Raw genomic sequence first — 22,997 nt, 5'->3', positions numbered from 1 at the left:
ACAAGAGTTATCTGCAAGTGTTCAGAGATACGTATAAAATTAAATTTCCCTTTATTTTACAGTCTAATAAAGGAAACTATTATGCGTTTTGTTGCGTGTGTCGTTTTGATATAAATACAGCTGAACCTCAATATCTTGAACCGCAACTAAGTATTTATTTATTTTCCACCTTGTCGATACGATGATTGCTTAAAGCAATTTAATGGTTAAAAATTGTACATGTTTCGTATATTATCAACATCTTCAGCCACAGAACACTGTTTAGATGAAAAATACTAAATTGACAAAGTAATGCTTTAGAGGGAGTGTCCTTATCTCTATCCCCATTTTGCAATGTTTTTCACCCACAGTAAACACACGAAAACTGTAACATTCGTCAATGTGATATATTTCTGGAATTGGACAAATTAATTGTAAATATTAGTAGGTTTATCTATATTATTATTATTATTATTATTATTATTATTATTATTATTTATTAAAATTGTAATTCGTTGTATGTTAATTTCTTCGCAGGAAGCAAAATGTTAATTTATACTGTGTATTATAAGTTATTTTTATGTACAGCAGGATGGCATAGTACCATAGTAATTTGTTTCAGTCTTTTTTTTTTTTTTTCATTTATCCAGTATTTTATATATTTTTATGTTATTTATGTATTTCACTGCTTAAGTGTAAGACAGGGACACGTGTCCCTAACTTTGCCAGTTAAAATAAACCATATCTATCTATCCTTAAAATTAACATAAGATTGACAACATTAAAACAAACAATTTTATTTCGAGTTATCGAAATTTTGAGGTACAGAGAATACTGTTTTTGAGCATGTATGGCATATAATGAATCATATGTACATACGGGCTTTTACTGAATACATTATTTTTAACAGCACTTAAAAATATACAAAGAAACTATTTAACGGCGTCACTTCATAACACTTACGGCCGGTTTCTGGAATGACAGTTATCTGTAGATGCGTAGTTATCAGTGACTTAACATTGTGATAGGATTAAAATGAGTTTCCGAAACAACAGTTATCGACTTCTTCACAAATATCTCCGCAATGCTGGTAACTGCAGCTAGTGCTCTATGTTAGAACTGATTCCAACAAATACCACTGTGAGGCGCCACTCCATACTGTTTCGTACAAGGTTTTATATTAGTTTTGTAAACATTAAGGGGCCCATAGACATGCAATATAATTGACAGTGTGTATTTAATACTGAAGGGTTGTGCAATATATTGAACAAAATCAAAAAGTTTGAAATATATTGCGCAAATCACAAAATACTGTGGTGTGTGTTGGCAATATTGTGCAATATCCTGTCCTCCCGCCAGTTAGTATCAACAAGTCGGGGAGTGTGGCAGAAAAACAGGAGGAGAAGAGCTTATTTTGGAGTTTATCGAAGTGTACCATGGCCTTCCGGCTCCATGAAATGTTAAGAGCAAAAATTACAGTAATCGTGTTAAAAAAGGTGAACAGAACGAGATGCTTATTGAGAAATATCGCGAAAAATATCCGAACGCTGACAAGCAAGAAGTTATTTTTTTAAAATCGGTTCTCTGCATACAAACTTCCGGAAAAAAGTGAAGCGGCTTCGTGATGCAGTAAAAAGATTGTTCACCAATCAAAATACCGGGATGGACTGACTATATATTGTCACGCATATTGCATGTCTATGACCACTTTGCACAATATATTGCACATCCATCAATATTATCTCTACACGATTCTATTTATTGCACAAACCCGATTGTTGTGCAATAATATTGTACGTCTGTGGGCAGCTAACAATATATTGTACAATCCATTTTGTGCAATAATATTGCACAACCATGAGGCCCTTTAGAAAGTGATAATGAACTGGTTATAATATATTTACAGTCATTCATTGTAGTTTTAACGTGCTTAGGTGTGCTGGACTCGACAATATTACGGTTAGTACGTTTACTTCCATGTTGTCACTGATTCCATTTGTATGGTGTCATCTGTCCCAGCTGTTTAGGTTATAATCTCCTCGGAGCATGACGTCTCTACTGTAGATATATATCTTCCAGTACGGGAAATGTTACTTTATTATCAATACTGCATCCTACGTCAGTTTTTGGATGTCCATGTTTTATTTTCACCTAGTGTTTAGCAGTGCTACGCTTGAGACTTTTTAACCATTCCAAAGTGATCAAGTCTTTAAACATTTGTTAATATCTTCACTTTCATTTTATACATTGACAACAAGCACATAACTTGTTTATATTCTTTTAAGCAATGTATTTTTACTTCATCCTATTAACGTCACTTATTATTAAGGGTCTATTATATGTACTACATACTTGTATATCTTTGTTCATACAACCTGTTTCAGCTGATGATGGTGTCCATAGACACCGAAACCGGTACTGAATAAAAATGTTGTGATTATATTAACAACATATTATGTATTGAAAAAAGGTAGATCAATCAAATTTCTTTCTGTTGTATGTTATCTCCTTTCAATACAGACCAGATATGAAGTTTTTAATGTTGAAATAAAATAGACATTAGTCAAATGGATTTTCATCAGGTTCTAATTGATCTTTCAGTGTAGCTATAATGTTAAGATCTCTTTTGTCAGGCTTTCAATCATGAGTCCCACCAACAGTTAGTTGACACAGTCTGAAATTATGGTATATTTACCATTAATATTTACATTTGTACTAAATAATAAATATCTTAGGTACCGGTATGCATTGATTATAAACCTGCTGAATGATAAATGTCGATTTTTCATTGTTTTTTTTTTTTTTTAATGCTATTATTTCCTTTAACCGGTGATGTGAGGTCTCATAGATTCCCAATAAACATAAAACATCTGGACTTCTTTAATTAAAAATCTTGCAGGGAGCTGTAGTTACCTTCTTATCTGTTTCAACACACTTCACACCCTGAGTCAGGGTTAGCTCGCTACGTTCGATTGAAATTCTCAAGTGGACTTCATGTCAGCAGTAACGAGAGTATTTTTGTCAATGCATGTTGCGTGGTCAGTGTAAAAAAAAAAATTTTTTTTTTAATCTGCTACAGTTGCAGTGAGAACAGATGGATATCGCATCATCAGGGCAGAACTTCAGTGCCGGAATGATAGGTTCCAAAGTGTGTGGCACGTTTTCATTTATGAGATTATTTTCGTTTACGCTTGTTGTGTTCTGGATCAGTGATAAGTGATCTGTTTGGTAATTGCGGTGTATTTTTATAATTTTACCGACGACAATAATCAGTTCATAAGTTATGAATTTCATTATGGTCCGTATTGACAATTGATCACTATCAAAGGGTAGGAAGGGTCTACCTGTTCAATACTATTAGTTTGTATATTATTGTCTTATAAAACTGGGACTAGTTTCGACCCCATATATATAGGGTCATCTTCAGCCACACTCCAATTGAAGACATAAGCAACATATATAACCAATAATGATATAATCACCAAAATGACACAATTTATAGTCTTAATTTAAACTATTGATGAAGTCTGAAATAACATATCCACACTTTAAACTAAATAACACATCAAAAATGTTGTGGTTGATGGCGAACTATTTTGTCGTTTATACAACAGTCATTGTTTTTGAGTTGATCTGGGAGTTGGTATCCTTTTCTGTGTAGACGAGCAACTTGATTGGTATTCATGTTTGTTCATAGTAATATGGGTCAAGACTTATGTAGCTTTAAGAGGAACATTTGTACTTTGAATAGGTTTTCCTTATTATCAATGTAGTGATCAACTGTTTAATTAATTTGGAGGTGAATGTCTGAAAAGAAAATAATATGAAGTAAATAATTGAGAATATAAGGAAGCAAGAAGATCAGGATAAGAGACTCACCCCTATGGTGTTCGTAAGTTATGTGCACTTGGTACGGATACCAACACCAGACTGATTGTTGAGAGGGACCAGGAGTATAGCTTATGATGGCAGGGATTGGAGGAGGGTGGGGGGCGAGTAGTTAGATTTGAACTGATTGGTGGACTTAACGTGTCTTTTTTCCTTTTATACTTCGTGTATATAGGAATGAGATTATCGAACAGAATATTAGATTTTTCATTAATTTCATTGATATTATGGTTAGGGTTAAAGTATTGTTCTAAGTGTATGTAACAATTCTCCAATATGTTGAGCATGGTTCCCTTCTTATCTACTTTTAAAATGCTTAGATCTTGGTCAATTGATGTAAAATTATGTTTCGAGTCTGTCATGTGCTGTGCCATGGCAGAGAAACGATTGTATGTTGAAGCATTGACATGTTCCATATATCTTATTGACAAATTATGTCCTCTTTGCCCAATATATGTACCTTCACACCTATTACACTGCAGTTTGTAGACACCTGATTGAGAAAACTTATTAGTGTGTTAAAGAAATTGATTAAATTGTTATTATTTGTTTTGAAAGCAATTTGTTGTTATGCTTAGGCCTAAAAACTAAGGTCGCAAAAATTGGAAAAACCTTAACTTTCTCAAACAATGCATAACCATTAACCTAACTCCTAACTTTCTGAAATTTATGTTTTAAAAACACAGATCTACAGACCAGATAATTAAAACACAACTTAAAACCAATAACATATGGATCAATAATGAAATAAAATTTCTATACAAAAAGAAAACACACCTTAACGAAAAGCTAAATCAGACTCACTTAGAAGCAGCTAAAAACTTTTCCAAACCCCAATGGGATTTCTTTCAAACAGTGGTCAACCAAAAACTAGAAACTATTCTGAAACATAAACTAGAAGTTTTAGATAATAAATTGCAAAGGCTAAAAAATGCAGCCCACAGTCGTAAATGTTCCGAGGTATCTGTGGAACAGCAGAGGTGAAAGAAGGTGCGGGGGTGAACGGGCCTCAAAATACGAAATTAAAGTTAATTTAAAATTTAACCAGGTTATATTTTCTTAGCAAAATCAAGAAATAACAATAATGGCAGGTACAGAGTAGCAAGGTAACAAATTACAATTACAGTATTTACAGGATTTGGGCTTCGAGCCCCGAACTCGCAATTCTTGGGCAATTAGCCCAACTTTACTCCAAAATAAGTTTTAACAGAGGGGCAGAAAACCCTATTCATGCCCAGGAGCACTTGCTCCAAATTACACAGAAAAGCCTCCTCGAGGCATACAACACTCAATTTTCAAGAAAGAGCCACTCGCTCTCAAACTTTAAGCCTATAAAAGGCCACACCAAACTCCACCTTCAAGTTGTCCTCTAAGGACATAAACACAGGGGTAAAATACCCAACCTACTGAGGCCTATTAAGTGAGAAAAGGTTAATTGCATGGCCTCTAAAATACCAATTTGAGAGGAGGCGATCTGCACTCCTAATACATTTTGTTTAAAACCTAATCTGGCTCTAGGCTGCTAATGCAAGGGCTAATCCCATACTAAAGAGGTGACTTTAGAAAGAAACAATTTACATTACGTTAAGGAAGAATCGGTTGTGAAAAATAAGTTCACCTCAAAACAATATGAGTGGGAGCTCGAGAGGGTGAAGCACTCTCTATCCCAATATGTAGCTTTAAAAGAGAATAGATGCTAAGAGTCTTTACATTTTAGGGAAATTTATATGGTGGAAACGCTTCAGACCCGCCCCGAGAGTTAAACTGCTGAGCTAGCAAGAAAAGAAGTTATTAAACGGCCATTACCTTGTTGTTGAACTGCTGCCCGAAGAAAGAGGCGCTTCCCGCCCCCTGCTACGTACTTTACACACCAAAAGATGTTACTGAAGTGGCGCAGAGACCCTAAAATCAGCAGTTTATATACTCTCGCGGAAAGTTCGAGGCGTTTCAGAAATAAGAACACCCTCCCACAAAAACTTTATTGGCTAGGGTTAAGCAGCATATTCAAGTTGGAGAAGATACACCTGATTGGTTATAAATTAATTAAAGAAATTCGGGATTGGCTAAATTCGAAACAAGGGGAAGGAAAGGGTTATACAGCCAACTTAAACAATAACAGAAAGAAATTTAACAAGAAACAAACTTTTGAAATAAAAATTTCTCAGAAAAAACAGTTCTTTCACTTCGCACTAGGGTGCACTATTGTAGTTCTTCAGTAGTGTCCTCTAGAAGAGAAAGTTCACACTTCTTACTAAAGGTAAAACAAAAATACATCGAAAACGACCCAGTTCAAAAACTCCAAAAATTCCAAGTAGTGACATCTTCTGAGAAACTTGAAAATTAACATCTTAGATAAAGTTCAGACTTCCTCCACCAGAGGAGTTTCAACTGGCGCAAAGTTTGAATTAGCGGCGTGGAGGTGTACCGCCCGGTACAGACCTCCCCCCCCCTAAAGTCCTTCCAGGGTGATACATGAAATTTGTTTGAAAACAAGGTCCAAGTTATGATGTTGATATGGAGATTAATTGCAGAAGTATTTACACCCAAATTTTCTTAAGCGATAGGATCCAGATTCAAAATTCTTTATAGTTATTGCTGATGTAATGTCTTTATGTTTGTAGTAGTTGAATTCCGAAGGAAAAACTTTAAATTCTTGAAAGAGAAGAAAATTTTCTGAGTCCACCAGATATTGCAGTAACATCCAAAAAGGTAATAATTGTTGATGTGAAACGTCCATGTAACTGACTAAATATATCAGTTGCCGATGACTTTGACGACCAGGCCAGCCGCCGCTGCTTGAGTCCAGAGGAGGCCGCTCGGGTCCCTCACGTACCCTGAGATACCGCTCGCCCGCACTATGAGGGGAGCAGTGGTGTTGAAGCACGCCGCGCCCGCGGCGAACATATACAAGCTGCGGGCAAGTAGCAGGTTGTGCGCCGCACATCGGCCTTGGCCAGGAGGAGGGCTCCGGCACGCCGTGCACATGTCGACCTCGCTGGAGTAGAGGGGGCCCTTCCTCTATCCCAGTCGCGGCACGGCGCCGCGCGGCTGCGGGGGCACTGAAACATTAAAGCTCGACGGCAGAATTTTTGTTGGACCAGAATGATAGTAGGGTACATTTATTGTGGAGAGGTTGAGGGGCCAGCGGCGTGGGGAAATTCACTTCGTATACAAGCCACTGTGTGTTGTGGAGCAGGAGACAGGAGCGTGGTAATGGCCGTGGCAAGGACAGGATGGCAGTTTAACAGTGCGGGGAAGGTTTACAATAAATAATTACACACAAAGGAAACAGATTCCAAGAGCAGAAGGCCTAAAAGTGAAACCCCTCAGAAAAAAAAAAATATATAACCTTCCTATTTCTTTCAAAATTATATGAAGCAAGTTAACACAGAATTTACACCGGTTTCACCTGTGACAGGTGAACCCTAAATATCTTCTCGGTGGCTGGATTGCTTAACAATAAGGTAACGGGAGTAAGGAAATCAAGAATGATACATGGCCCAAGAAATCTGGGGGCAAGCTTGCCTGCGGGAACAAAATTCTTGACCATCACTTGGTCACCTACCTTCAAATTGGTGGGTCTCCGTCCTCGATCATATCTTTCCCTAACCTTTTCATGAGACACTTTAAGGTTGGCTTTAGCCTTCTTCCAAAGATCTTTAATGTTATCCGGATCTATTGTCTCAGGTAGAATGTCACTCAGAGACCAGAGGTTAGAGAGCGGCGTGTTGGGAACAAACTTGAACATCAAAGAAGCTGGAGTAAACTTGTGAGATTCATGAACCGCCGAGTTCAAAGCAAAGGCTAACCAATGCAGGGACGTGTCCCACCTAGAATGATCTTCATGATGATAGGCAATAAGCGCGGACCTGAGATTACGATTAACCCGTTCAGCCAGAGATGGTTGGGGGTAATAAGCAGAAGTAGTCACATGAGAGATGGACAGGTCAAAGCAGAATTTACGAAATAGATTAGATGTAAAAGCCTTAGCATTATCGGATACAATATATAGACAAGTAATGGTGGACTGAGCGGTAGCCAGCTTAGTCGGAAATAACCAGGAAAATCTTGTAAAACCATCTACACATACAAAGATTGTTGGCATTTCCCTTCGACTGGGGGAAGGGTCCTACATAATCAATATACAGGCGTTCCATGGGGCGCGAAGCCTGATGAGAAGACAACAGGCCTACCTTGGTGGACATGGTTGGTTTACTAAGCAAACAGGATTTACAAGCCTTTACTAGTTCACGGATTTCACCGTCCATACCCTTCCAGATGAACCTTTCACGAATCTTTTCACGAGTTTAAAAGATTCCAAGATGCCCCCCCAATGGGGTCTCATGATAGTACTTGAAGATCATAGGCACAAGAACAGCTGGAACAACGACTTTCATCATCTTATCATGCCTCGAAGGGCAACATAAAACACCATTCCTCAGTACATAAGGGACGACATGTTCCCCAGAAGAAAGGGTTTCCATTATCGGAGCCAGCGTCGGATCTTCACGTTGGTATTTCTCGATATCCCTAAAGAGCATGGGAGCATCTGTTAAGATGGCATTAACATCAGATAGTATGGACTCGGGAGGTGATGAACTGTCGACCGGTTCATGGTTCTCAACGTCGTTAGAAAACATACGGCTGAGTCCATCAGCAACAACATTTTCGGTACCTCTGATATGCCTGACATCGAATTGGAAGGCAGAAATACGGATGGCCCAACGGGCTATACGACCAGTAAGACGCGGCCTACCTAAGACCCAGCTTAAGGCTTGATTATCTGTCTCCAGGTCGAATTTGACATGTTCCAGATAGAGACGGAACTTTTCTAAGGCAAATAAGACTGCCAAACCTTCGAGCTCATAGATGGAATACTTGGCTTCTTGAGCCGATAGAGTCCTAGATGCATAGGCGATGGGTCGCCTCCCTAGTTCAGTCTCTTGAAGAAGGACTGCAGCTACCGCCGCCGACGACGCGTCGGTTTGGACGATGAATTTCTTTGAGTAATCAGGCATAGCAAGGACAGGGGCATTACGGAGAGCTAATTTAAGATCTTCAAAAGGAGGCTTGTTGAGAAGGTCCCCACTCGAATTTGATGCCTTTCCTACGAAGAAGGTTTAAGGGCGCCGCTCTGTTAGCGAAGTTAGGAATAAACTTCCTGAAGAAATTCACCATACCAATGAACCTGGCGATACCTTTGATGTCCTTAGGAGGTTTAAAATCACGGATGGCCTGTGTTCTAGAATGATCGACTGCAACACCATCAGGTGACACAATATGCCCTAGGAATGACATGGAGGGCTTAGCGAAGGCAACCTTGGACAACTTAACAGTTAACCCAGCCTTACGAAGGCGATTGAGAACTTCTCGCAGATGATCTAGATCTTCTTCAAAGGTCTCCGAAAATACGACGACATCATCCAGGTAGTGATATAAGTACTCAAATTTGATGTCGGAGAAGACCCTATCTAGCAGTCTAGTGAGTACAGCTGCTCCCGTGGGGAGCCCGAAAGGCACGCGGTTGTATTCATACAAATTCAAATCCGTGGCAAACGCTGTAAGATGTTTAGACTCTTCGGCAAGGGGAATTTGACTGTAGGCCTGATTCAAATCCAAGATGGTGAAGAGCTTGGCCTTACGGAACCATGAAAAACAAGAATGAAGGTCGGGAAGGGGCACAGATTGTAACACCACCTTCCGATTGAGAGCCCTATAATCAATGACAGGCCTGAAGCCACCTTGGGGTTTCGGGACTAGAAAAATAGGCGAAGAATACGCCGACTTAGAGGGCCTAATAATACCATCCTTCAACATCTGATCGATGATTTCTTTCAGAGCCTTCATTTTAGGTGGAGACAGCCTATATGGTGGAAAACGGACCGGAATCGAATCCGTGACCTCAATTTTGTATTCAATAAGGTCAGTAACACCAAGAGTATCAGAGAACACCTCTGGAAACGACTGACACAACTTACGAATACTATCAGCCTGCTCCTCAGGTAGATGTCTAAGGTCTAACATCATCTCATCCTGGGTAGGCGAAATAGATGAACATGATGCAGAATTACATTTCAGTAATGGGATTTTACAATTAGACGCAAATTTGAAAGTGCACGACCTACTCTGAAGATCGAGCACAAGACCAGTGTGAGAAATGAAGTCCGCTCCCAATATAATGGGGCAAGACAAGTGCTTGGCCACAAACAATTTGATTTTCCATGTAAATTTAAAAATACGAATTTTGGCATGTAAAGAACCTAGAATTTCTAATGGAGATGAATTAGCCGAAACATATTGGATTGCAGACAAACAATAGTCAGGAAGCTTACAAACAGATTTCAATTTTGAATACCATTCAGCCGAAATAATAGAACAAACACTGCCTGAATCTAAAAGAGCTGTTATAGGCTCATTATTTAACTCAATTTTGAGAAAAGGCACAGGTGCGGGGATATCTGCCGCAATCCTAAGACATTCTTTGGGGCATTCAAAAGATGAATTTGAGGACTGAATTTTCCCTGAATTTACGACCTGTTTACCAGGGGCTGAGCCTCGGAAAGAGGGATTAGTCGACTCAGCCGAAGCCACTAGTCATTTTTTATTATTTGCGTTGGTGGAATTTGCACCAGAAGTTTTTTTTTTTTTGCTATGGGCTTTACGTCGCACCGACACAGATAGGTCTTATGGCGACGATGGGATAGGAAAGGCCTAGGAGTTGGAAGGAAGCGGCCGTGGCCTTAATTAAGGTACAGCCCCAGCATTTGCCTGGTGTGAAAATGGGAACCCACGGAAAACCATTTTCAGGGCTGCCGATAGTGGGATTCGAACCTACTATCTCCCGGATGCAAGCTCACAGCCGCGCGCCTCTACGCGCACGGCCAACTCGCCCGGTGCACCAGAAGTTGAGCAGGAGGGGGTGCTATTCGAATTTGGGCAATTCTTGGCGATATGTGAGAAAGCCCCACATTTAAAACAGCCTTGTGATGAACCAGCTCCATTATTTGCCCTACTAGATTTGATCAATGGACACTTGTTCCGAAGATGGTCAGGCGACCCGCAAGCATAACATTTACGAGGTGTGACTGGTCGGCGAGGTGGAGGCCGAGGATTACCAAAAGAAGGAGGAGGTTCTTTCGCGACACGCAAGGAATCGGCGTATCTAACTCCTTCCGCTGAGACAGCCAATGCTTCAAGTTCGGAGAAGGTTTGCGGGCACGCCGCGAAACACAAATATGACCTATAGGATGGTGAGATACCTTCCACAATAGCTTGTACAATCTGATCCTCAGGAAAGTGAAGAGCAAACACCCTAGTATAGGACTTAATATCTCGGATGAAGTCTGCCAAGTTTTCATCCAAGCGCTGTATACGATAATAGTACTTCTGAATAAGTGAGGATCTTGCCCTAGCCGGGATGAAGTTAGCTAGCAAGTGGGCATGGAAGTCTTCAATAGATGATTGCTCGGCAATGGCTCTAACTATTTTGTCTGAGAAAATACCAATTGCATAGGGATAGATTATTTGCAAAATCTGACATGGAGAAAGAGAAAAAACAAGAGCATGGTCCTGAAACTCAACTTAAAACCTTAAAAATGAAATTACTTCACTGGTAGTATTAACAGAAAACTTAGAGATACCTCTGAGCAACATTGCTAATGGGGGAGGCAAGCTGCTGAACCCAGGTGACATAGTAGGTAAAGGTTTAAGTGGCAAAGACGTTAATTCAGAACGTACATTATTCAACGAGGTTCGGCGTTCAGACTCGTTGTCCAATGGGGCAGAGGTTGTTTGAGCTGCAACGGTTTTCCTATTTACTTCTCCCTTAGGAGGCTCTTCCTCGCTACCTACATTCACCGTGACGGGTTGATCAGTTTTGGGAGGAACTTCCCCAGTTAACAATTGGGTAACCTTACTGGACAATTCAGAAAGATTTTCAAGAACCATACTAGCTTCCTTCCTCTGAACGTCATTCAACTTAAGAGACAACAGATCGTTAACCCTATTTGAAAAATGAAATAGCCTGGCTTGCACACGCTTAATTTGATTAGGCGAAGGATCATTTTCTTCAAAAAAACTAACTACAGATGCTAGCTCAGTAGTATTGTCAGTGATCGTGGACAGTCGTCGATTTCTTTCTCTCCCAAAGTGGGGATGGAAATGGGCAAATCAAGGGACTCTCTAAGCTTATTCATATCTACCGCAACCGTGCCTCCAGATTGCACATTTCTAATAGTTAACTCATAAATCAACTCCTCCTTGCGCAAATAGTTAAGATGGAGAACATCGCGAGGGCCGGGCATGATGACAGAACAATTTTGAAAAAGGAAAAATCAAAAAATTACAGCAACTGAGAAAATTGTTAGAGTTCGGATCAAAGCAATGTTTAACCGTAAAAAGGGGCTAAATTGAGACCCATTCAACCACGCTCTGCTACCACTTGTTACCGTGGTTTGGTGGATTAGCAGAGGTGAAAGAAGGTGCCATAAAACATAATCACTTTTCCTCCATAGGTCAACACATCGAAGACTATAAACATAAATTCACAAGCATTGAAAATGACATGCAGATCCTAAGTATAAACCCCAAGGGCCCCTCACTCAATATAACAGAGGAATTTTACATTACTTTAGATCAATATGCCAACCCTAATTCTAATCTACATGAAATTACAGATAAAATAAACATCATCTTTAACACAGCCATCCCTTCTTTAAAAAACGCTTATCTCAAAAGGTACTGTCCATCAACCTAATAAGTTTTCTCAATCAGGTGTCTACAAACTGCAGTGTAATAGGTGTGAAGGAACATACGAGGGCTATTTTTTTTTCAAGGTCCGATCGGTCGCGACAGTCAAACGCCCGCGAATATATGATGAACCGCTGCACAGATGTGTTGCGCAACGTCTCTGAAATGACCGTTATGCATCTCACCTCAGTCCCGTCAGTAGTGAACGTGCAGCGCGCTCGTAAACATGGCTACAACGATCGCTTCGCCCGCCAAGTGTGAAGTGCGCGGTGTAATTCGATTTCTTCAGGCTGAGGGGTGCAATGCAGCCGAAATTCATCGCCAAATAAGTCGTGTGTATGGTGAAACGTGCATGAGCGACAGCAAAGGGCGACAACGGTGCAGGAACTTTACAGCAGGGCGTACAGACGTCCATGATGCAGGCGGCCAGGGAAGGAAGCGTGTGTCAACCGATGATCTTGTTCAGCGTGTGGATCAGGCAATTCGAGAAAATCGTCGGTTCACAATTTCTGTGTTGAGTGCTTCGTTTCCTGAAATTTCCAGGTCAGCTCTCTACACAATTGTGAGTGAGACACTGCAGTACCGCAAACTTTGTGCGAGATGGGTTCCGAAGATGCTGTCTGACCGTCGCAAAACACAGCGAACAGGCGCCGCTTTAGCGTTTCTCCAGCGCTACCATGATGAAGGACCGGATTTTTGGAACAAAATTGTCACAGGGGACGAGACATGGGTTCATTTTGAAACGGAAGAAACAAAAGAGCAATCCAAACAGTGGATGCATTCGCACTCCCCGAGTAAGCCAAAGAAATTCAAGCGAACGCTGGCTAGGAGGACAGCGTTTTGACACCGACGAGGCGCTGCAGACTGGCGTACAAAGATGGTTACAGGCGCAGGCGGCGACGTTCTATCAAGAGGGCATTGACAAGTTGGTACCACGCTACGACAAATGTCTCAATCTGCGAGGCGACTATGTTGAAAAATAGCTGTGATGTATCAGTAAGTGTTACTAATAGAAAAGTGTCAAATTTGTACTGCTGTTTCATTTCGTGACCAATCGGACCTTGAAAAAAAAATAGCCCTCGTATATTGGGCAAAGAGAACATAATTTTTCAATAAGATATATGGAACATGTCAATGCTTCAACATACAATCGTTTCTCTGCCATGGCACAGCACATGACAGACTCGAAACATAATTTTACATCAATTGACCAAGATCTAAGCATTTTAAAAGTAGATAAGAAGGGAACCATGCTCAACATATTGGAGAATTGTTACATACACTTAGAACAATACTTTAACCCTAACCATAATATCAATGAAATTAATGAAAAATCTAATATTCTGTTCGATAATCTCATTCCTATATACACCAAGTATAAAAGGAAAAAAGACACGTTAAGTCCACCAATCAGTTCAAATCTAACTACTCGCCCCCCACCCTCCTCCAATCCCTGCCATCATAAGCTATACTCCTGGTCCCTCTCAACAATCAGTCTGGTGTTGGTATCCGTACCAAGTGCACATAACTTACGAACACCATAGGGGTGAGTCTCTTATCCTGATCTTCTTGCTTCCTTATATTCTCAATTATTTACTTCATATTATTTTCTTTTCAGACATTCACCTCCAAATTAATTAAACAGTTGATCACTACATTGATAATAAGGAAAACCTATTCAAAGTACAAATGTTCCTCTTAAAGCTACATAAGTCTTGACCCATATTACTATGAACAAACATGAATACCAATCAAGTTGCTCGTCTACACAGAAAAGGATACCAACTCCCAGATCAACTCAAAAACAATGACTGTTGTATAAACGACAAAATAGTTCGCCATCAACCACAACATTTTTGATGTGTTATTTAGTTTAAAGTGTGGATATGTTATTTCAGACTTCATCAATAGTTTAAATTAAGACTATAAATTGTGTCATTTTGGTGATTATATCATTATTGGTTATATATGTTGCTTATGTCTTCAATTGGAGTGTGGCTGAAGATGACCCAATATATATGGGGTCGAAACTAGTCCCAGTTTTATAAGACAATAATATACAAACTAATAGTATTGAATAGGTAGACACTTCTTACCCTTTGATTGTGACAACGATCAAGGTGAAATTTAAGACGATGTCTGCATACTGTGAATATAAGAAAAGGGGAAATAATGTATACTTAATTTTTTGCATCATTAGATCATACATGTTTTCATATTATGAGAGATTATTACATGCTGAATCAAATTGATTGAGATGACTGTGTACATATTTGCCAACCATTTTTCATTGTAGAAAACTTCTGCTAGTAAAAGTAACTAGATATTACCAAAATAACCCTAAAAACATTTGCGTAGAGACATCTATGGGAGGATGAGAGATACTAAACATGACGATAACTGTACTGTTTATTACCAGGGTTTATAAATCTGGATTTAAGTTTCCGGAAACTCATTAAAGTTAACAGCACAGTTAAAGTTGCTAGCGCTTTTAGGTGACTCACAGATAACTGTGGTGTACCAAAAACTGGCCATTATTATAGTAACTTTTTAGAAGACAGGATACAGTACATACACCAGTGTAACATGAAACATAGCTCCGTTAACACCTTTGGAAAAAAATTCCGTTAGTCTCTTCTGTTTGGTGCGCTTACTTTCCTCCCTTCACGTTGAAACGTCTCGTCAATACCACACAGCCGAGTTTCGTAAGTGGAGCTTGTCATTCGCGAATTCTGGGCTTGCTATCATACGTGACCGGTACCGATAATAAATTGATACCCGAGATACAGCAAGGCTTCGCCGATTTTGCGATTACTAGAAGTTCAAGTGTTTCGGTTCCCGGCATATTAGTTCCCAGCTTCACCGTAACCCTTTCTTTGCTTGTTAACTCTTCCTCACAAACCACAAATGCCGTATTGCACAGTTAATGTTGCACAAAATTCAAGTTGCAGAGTATTTTTTGCTTCAAGGGAGGAAATGTTTGCTTTGAGAAATCGAGAATTCGTGTAACCGAATTTTGAGTAATAGAGAAATAAATACACTTGAAGAATAGGACAGACGGCTGGAAAATTTAAGTTACTTAGAGATACTGAAAATTCGACTAATGGAGATTCGAGATATCGAGGTTCGACTGTGTTATTATCCTTATGTATGTTTGTGTCATAAAGGAGAGTGATAGGTACATTTTCTTGTAACGATTTTATGTTTTTTTAGCTTAACATTTTAAATTTAATGGTCAATTCACATTGTATCTGTAGATATGTATGCCTTTTATCCTGTCCTTTTTTCATTTAGACCATGGTGCAATATATGTGATAACATCCAAAAATTAAAAAGTCTTCCTATTTTTATTTTGAAAAGTTAGCACATATGTGTATTTATTCACCAATTATATATAAAATATAACTTGCTCTTTTTACGAATATTTTCTGAAACTGAACATTGTTTAATTCTTCAAATGGTTCCCTCTTTTTTTTTAATTTTTATTTTACAACTCTCCCTTTATTTTGTTCAGAATAATTAAGATATTGAAGATATAATGTATGGTAACTGTAAAGCAGCATTTTGAATTCTTTACTATGATTTTGTTAGAAACACGGCTATGAAAACACAGGGGGAAAAACATTTTAAAAATCACACGTGGGGTTAGGTGATTTGTCTTCTGTCCTGCCACAAATTTATTTATTTATTTATTTATTTATTTATTCAGGATCAGCAACAGCATAACGCCGAATTACAACGATCTGAGCTATGTACAATAGATATGAATCTAAAATGAAAGGTATATAAATACTTACAAAGGACATGAATATACACAATAAAAACTGTACAATCACATATAATACATATTTACATAAACAACGTTATTAACAAAGAAAAATACATTTACAGTAAATACAGGAGCAGAACGGGAAAGAACAAGAAGGAAAATTAAGTTATATGATAAATATCATGACAGAAGGAAGGAAACGTTACGAAGAGATCTAGGTTGTTGTTGATAGATAATGTATTAAACATTGCTGGAATACGTACCGAAAGGGACCTTTGGGTGAGAGAAAGCCGGGAGTAAGGAGTATGGAATAGGGTCTTCATTCTGGTATTACGGGATGGGACGTGGAGGGGGAATAAGGAAGCTAAATCTGGAGACCTAAACAGACCATTAACTGCTTTGTATAGCAGCTTTAGGTCGGCTACTTTCCTCCGAGCAGAAAGAGTCTTGAGGTTCAGTTTCCCAAGCACTTGGATAGTGCTTAGATTGCGACATGCAGGGACCCTGGCTCTGACGATAGCACAGAAAAAAGATTGTACACGGTCAAGGTGGCTGAGGTTTGAAGAAGCAGAAATGGACCAGACTGGAGAGGCTTATTCAACAATAGGTAAGATACAGGAGACGTAGAATGCCCTGAGGGCATTTACATCTGTGATGTCAGAAAATCTGTACAGTAAACCAAGGAGTGACATAGCACGTGAGGTAACCCTGTTTATGTGCGAGACAAACAACAATTTACTGTCAAAATGCACTCCTAAGTCTTTTTGATTGTCAACAAGAGCAGTCGGTTGGTTCAGTAGGTGATATTCTTGTAGAACGGGGGATTTACGAAGTGTGAACGAAATGGTGGAACACTTGGAGGGATGATGTTTAAGACGCCATGTAGTACACCAACCTGATAGTGAATCAAGTGCATTTTGCAATTGGATTGTATCTGTAGGAGAATCGATCTGCTTGAAGATTTTACAATCATCAGCAAAGAGCAGTATTTCACATGAATGGTGGGAAACAGTATCGATAAGGTCATCAATAAACAGGGTAAAAATAAGTGGACCAAGGACACTACCCTGCGGGACACCAGAGAGGGTGGTGGTGAGAGAAGAACTGCATCCATCAAGAACAACGCGCTGTAGTCTTTCGCTCAGAAAGCTATTAATTAGAGCTAGGAGTCTCCCATGCACGTTAAACCGTTCAGAAAGTTTGTGTACAAGAAGGGTGTGATCCACGGTATCAAAGGCCTTCGCGATGTCGATATAGCATACATCAAGTTGAGAGCCCGCGTGGATGGCAGACGTGGCATGATGGAGGAGGATAGCCAAGTTAGTTACGCAGGAGCTTCCAGGAAGGAAACCATGCTGCTGAGGGGATATATAGGGATTTGTAAACGCAAGCAAATGCTGATGGATGATCCTTTCACAAATGATTGATAAAGCAGGTAATATAGAGACCGGGCGATAATTTGCAATATCCGACCTCTGTCCACCTTTAAGAACTGGTGTGATATGCGCAAGTTTCCAGGAGCTCGGAAAGTAGCCGACTGAGAAGCACCGATTGAATATCACACTAATAGGGTATGAAAGACTTACTGCTGCATTCCTAAGGAAGATAGGACTGAGACCATCAGGACCAGTGGGTTTATTTTCTGACAAAGACGAAAGTAGGGAGTACACTTCAGATTCAGTGGTAGAAATATTACTGAGGCTATGGGAAGTAACAGGTTTGATTTTAGGAAACTCAGCATACTGCACAGGTTTAACAAAATTAGAGGTAAAATATTCATTAAATAATTCAGATCTATCTGCTCCACTGGCTACAGACTGGTCCCAGGTTACTACTTCCGGTATTCGTTTATTGTCTCTTCTGTTATTTATAAGTGACCAGAACCTTTTACTGTTGTGTTTTCCTTCAATGCAGGCTCTGTTAATATAGTCAGAGTAATCCCGCCTTAATAAGTACTTGTGGTGTTTGCGAAGGTCCGAGAATATTTTATAATTACTCTCGGAAGGCGCATTCTTCCATTGTCTCCAGGCTACCGATTTTTGTAGTTCAGCACTTTTAGTATCACTCTTCTTCCATGGAGGGAATTTTCTGGACATCGAACTAGTAGGAATGAGGTCCCGAATCACAGCAAGCGTCCAATCGTAAAATAAGTCCACCGCATCTTGAACTTCACCCACATGCAACAAATGCCATGGTAACAGGGACAGGGTACGATTCAGCAGTTACACAACAAAATGAGCGTTCTGAGGGAGAATCAGAAATTAAGATACTAGAAAGAGCCTGGGATGACAGGAGAGAAACAACCAAGCTGAAACGGTATTGATACAGAAAGCAGGAAAGAAGCCATAAGAGTATAGGAGGAGAAGAGTGGGGAAAAGACAGGCCTGATAGAGAACTGGTAACAGGAACTTAACAAGAGCAAAGTACATAAATATTGAAACAAGGAAGGTGCTGGTGGCAACGATTAGATCAATAAAAACTGTGGGAAAAAGGGGAAACAACTCTGTGATAGCAATGTCCTCCATTCCTTCTGTTACCGAGTTTCCGTGATTCAGAGAGAGGTGAAAGAAGGTGTGGGCCGAAGGGATCTATCTACGATATCAAAAATTAAATTACAACTTTAAAATAAAGGTTATATTTCTTTTTAAATCACGAACTTAACAAACTTTTCACTTAGTGAAATAACCAAGGTTACAGGTATAAATAGCGGTTTTGAAATTACAGTGCTGAGCTCTAGCTCCAAATTTACAAGTTTTACAACATCGCAAATATTGCGATTAGACGAGGAGAGAAATCTCCTAATTCAAGAGCACTTTGCTCCAACCGATACAAATTTTACAGTCTTCCAAAGGCACCCCTCAATGTTGCAGCAAACTTAGAAAAGAGCGTACATGCTCTTCAACATTAACCAAGGAGACTACGCTCCCAATTTCTTACAGCCTACTCAAGGCGACATTACACCAAAAATCTTAAAAATTTCTGGCCTCTTTAGGCCCAACTTACACTTCAACAATTTTTACACAGGGGTATCAATTACCCAAACTACTGGGCCTTCGTGGAAAGAAGAAGAGGTTAAATACTGGCCCGAACACCAAATGAATGGAGGCGTACACTTGTGCTCCTAGAAAATTAAATATAAAACCCTGATTGGGCCCTTGGTCCGATGATGCAGAGGCTAATCCTAAGCTACTGAGGTGAGTAGAATGAAGGTTTAATAAACGCTTACCGAGCTTAATAGCTTTAGTCGCTTAAGCGCGGCCAGTTTCCAGTAATCGGGAGATAGTGGGTTCGAACCCCACTGTCGGCAGCCCAGAAGATGGTTTTCCGTGATTTCTCATTTTTCACACCAGGCAAATGCTGGGGCTGTACCTTAATTAAGGCCACAGCCGCTTCCTTCCCATTCCTAGGCCTTTCCTATCTCATCGTTGCCATAAGGCATATCTGTGTCGGTGCGACGTAAAGCAAATAGAAAAAAACGCTTTACAGAAAAGAGAAACAGTTACAAAATCGTAGTCACCTCGAACTAAGTTGAAGGGGAACTCGAGAGGGTAACACACTCTCCATCCCCGATTTACAGTTGAAGACTTTATAAAATTTTACATAAGCCGAAAGAAAAATTACATTTTCGAAAAAGGTGGTTACATAGTTAAAAATTCGAACCTTCCCCTCGTGTAAGTCTGCGGAGGTAGCTACAGAGAGATATGACTGGTGGCCATTACCTTGGCTGATGAACAGCCTGGCGAAGAGTGAGTCTCCTGTCTTAACACCCACACTCTCAGAAATTCGGCCCTCAAAAGACAAGGTAGCCTGAAAAGCCGCAGCTTATATACCCAAGGGGACGGTTCGAGAGGGTTCTAGACTAAATCCAGACACACCCTCTCAATTTTATTGGGTTAACCAAACAACCTACAAGAAGCCAGTGATTGGCTGAAAAATAATTACAGAAAATTGTGATTGGCCAGATTCAAGAACTGGCGGAATGAGAAAGAAGTGTTGCAAACCTTGAAATAACAAAATAAATGTAAGTTAATATAGTTGAGATAACATAATAACACAAAACTTCTTTAACCCTTTCAAGGTCGGGTTTTCTAAACGCTCACATACCCCACAATTTAGGTTTTTACAGGCACATAAATAAATCTCTCTATAAATAGCAAAACACACTCATTGGACATCATATTAACAAAAATGGATAAAATACAGATGAATGAAATGAAAAACAACAATATCACACAATTTACCTGCTTAAAAGTTTTTTTGTTTGATATTCCTCAAAGCACGGGGCTGAGCACAAACCAATATTCTTCCAAGGTATGTTTGTTTACATGACCCATTAATACTTATTGCTAAAACAAATATATTTCTTCGACAGTAACATCAGTCCATTTTGACGCTCGGGATGTGAGAGAAATGATCTAATTATTCTCTACATATTGCGAGTGATACAAGTTCGTTCGTATGACTATTTTTTCCACTAAGGTATGCGGAAAAATTATTTTGAAAATGTCTAGTTCTGGAGAGTTTTCATTCAAAGATCGATCCTGGATTCCGGCAAGATCAGGCTTATAGCCGAAATCAGTAGGTAAAAATTTATTAATACCCGTTTCTTTTTCCCAGACCCGATGATCAGTTGATACATTTCGTTTCTGCCTCTTCGCGGTAGCTGGTTATAATTCTTCATCATTGTCACTTACACCTTCATCGTCACCAGTTGAAACTTCGGGCACAATATCGTCAACACTTTCTAAGTCAATTTCACACAAATCTGAACCCTCACTTTCATCATTCATTAATATTTCAAACATTTTTTCATCACCTTTCAAAAACTTCCGCTTGCCTGCGAGCAGCCATGTTTATCAGATCGCATTGACTCGCAAGTGTGGTAGACATTCACATAAAAAATTTAAGTTAACAGCGTTCCCAAAGAGAATACAAATTAGAGCAAGCTTCCGTAATATAGCCGATAGATGGCAGATACGACAAATTCTTCAATCATTGATGAAAGTCAAAGAGAAGCGAAGATATGATGCTTGGAAGTTCGACACGCAATATATTGCGCCGTAACTGCTGGGGCACTTCCCGCGAGGCGCAATATATTGCGCCATGACCCGGAAAGGGTTAAATCATTAATTCTTTTACGTTGCATGAGAGTGCATCACCTCAGTTTTTGTAATGACATCTATGGAGAAAAGTTTTAACTTCTTGACGAAAACCAAAAGAAAACAAATAAATCCGGTCAGTTTAGGCAACTTCAAAATAACTCAGTAATTCACTGGTGAGATCTTCTGGTCAATGTCCCAACTTCTTGCCGTAGCTGTTTCACGTTTTGTTGAGAGAGATAGCGTTCCTTAAGGCGCTTGTTTTGAATGAGCGGAGTTCAGATGTACCTCGCGGTACAGCTTCTATCTAATTTCTCTGTGTTACATTTGTTCTTCAATTGATATACCTGATATACCATTTAGATATCTTATTTTAGTCACACCTACTTTTAATGCATTATTGGGAATTTTTGTGCGCAGGATATTGCTGAAAAAGTCGGGCACTCGACTACCAAGAATTGAGCTGGAGGAAATTGGCCCTTCGGTTGATTTCCGATTGAGAAGAACCAAATTAGCATCAGATGATCTCTTCAAGCTGGCTTGCAAGAGACCCAAAGCTCTAAAGGTAAGAATAGCTGACATATAGTGTTCACATTTCAAGAACGTATAAAACAATCCAAAAACACCAATATACATGAAAGTGTCCCTTATCCCTGTTTAAATGCCACTTTTAAAATTATAATTGTTCCTTATGTATTGTTTTTACGTGTTACAAATGACACTAGAAGTCTGCTATAGCGCATATGGCATTTATCCTCGGTTACAACAAGAATCCTATCAGTGATGCATCCGTTATTATGAGGGATTAAGCGTGCATTGTTTTTCCCGTTGTCGATATTTATGCATTCCAGCGATATTGAATGCAATACCAATATAAATGGTCCATTATTGGACATTATAAATTTTCCAGCTAACTTATTCCTAGTTGCCAGCATTTGACCCCCGTGTGATAGGTTGGGCTCATCAGTTGGTACCTAGCACACCCACCAAGACGCTGGCTAGTGCATACCGTGGAGGCCACTGCGTAGGCTACTTGGAGCCAATGCCAATGTTCTATGAGACTGCCTCATTACCAAAAATTGATGCCTGCTTGGCCATCAGATGATATAGATGTTGATTCCTATAGGGAATCTGAAATATTTGTCCCGAATGAGTAAATTTATAATAGCAATATAAATGGTCCATTATTTGACATTATAAATTTTCCAGCTAACGAGTCTCATAGTGCATTGGCACTGCTGGTGGCTCCTAGTTGCCTCCGCGGTATGCAGTAGCCATGCGTCTTGGTGGGTGTGCTAGGTACCAACTGATGACCCCAACCTATCACACGAGGGCCAAATGCTGGCAACTAGGAATAAGTTAGCTGGAAAATTTATAATGTCCAATAACGGACCATTTATATTGGTATTATAAATTTACTCATTCGGGACACATATTTCAGATTCCCTATGTGAATCAACATCTATATCATATGTTGAATGCAGTCGATCCCCTTCAGTATAGTTTTCTTGCTG

General features: G+C 39.5%; 1 protein-coding gene across 2 annotated transcripts in view; it reads left to right on the top strand.

Moving 5' to 3' along the window:
* Non3 (Ribosome production factor 2-like protein Non3) overlaps positions 1–22,997 on the top strand; it is a 182,257-nt gene that overhangs the window by 157,729 nt on the left and 1,531 nt on the right. For both annotated transcript variants that reach the window (XM_068226770.1, XM_067143683.2), the window contains one exon: positions 21,904–22,048. In XM_068226770.1, the coding sequence (XP_068082871.1) occupies positions 21,904–22,048 (145 nt within the window). The remainder of the gene's footprint in view (positions 1–21,903; positions 22,049–22,997) is intronic.

Source organism: Anabrus simplex, chromosome 3 (assembly GCF_040414725.1).
Source record: "Anabrus simplex isolate iqAnaSimp1 chromosome 3, ASM4041472v1, whole genome shotgun sequence".
Lineage (NCBI taxonomy): Eukaryota > Metazoa > Arthropoda > Insecta > Orthoptera > Tettigoniidae > Anabrus > Anabrus simplex.
The sequence above is the reverse complement of the archived record's forward strand: the minus strand, read 5'-3'. Positions and strand labels throughout refer to the sequence as shown.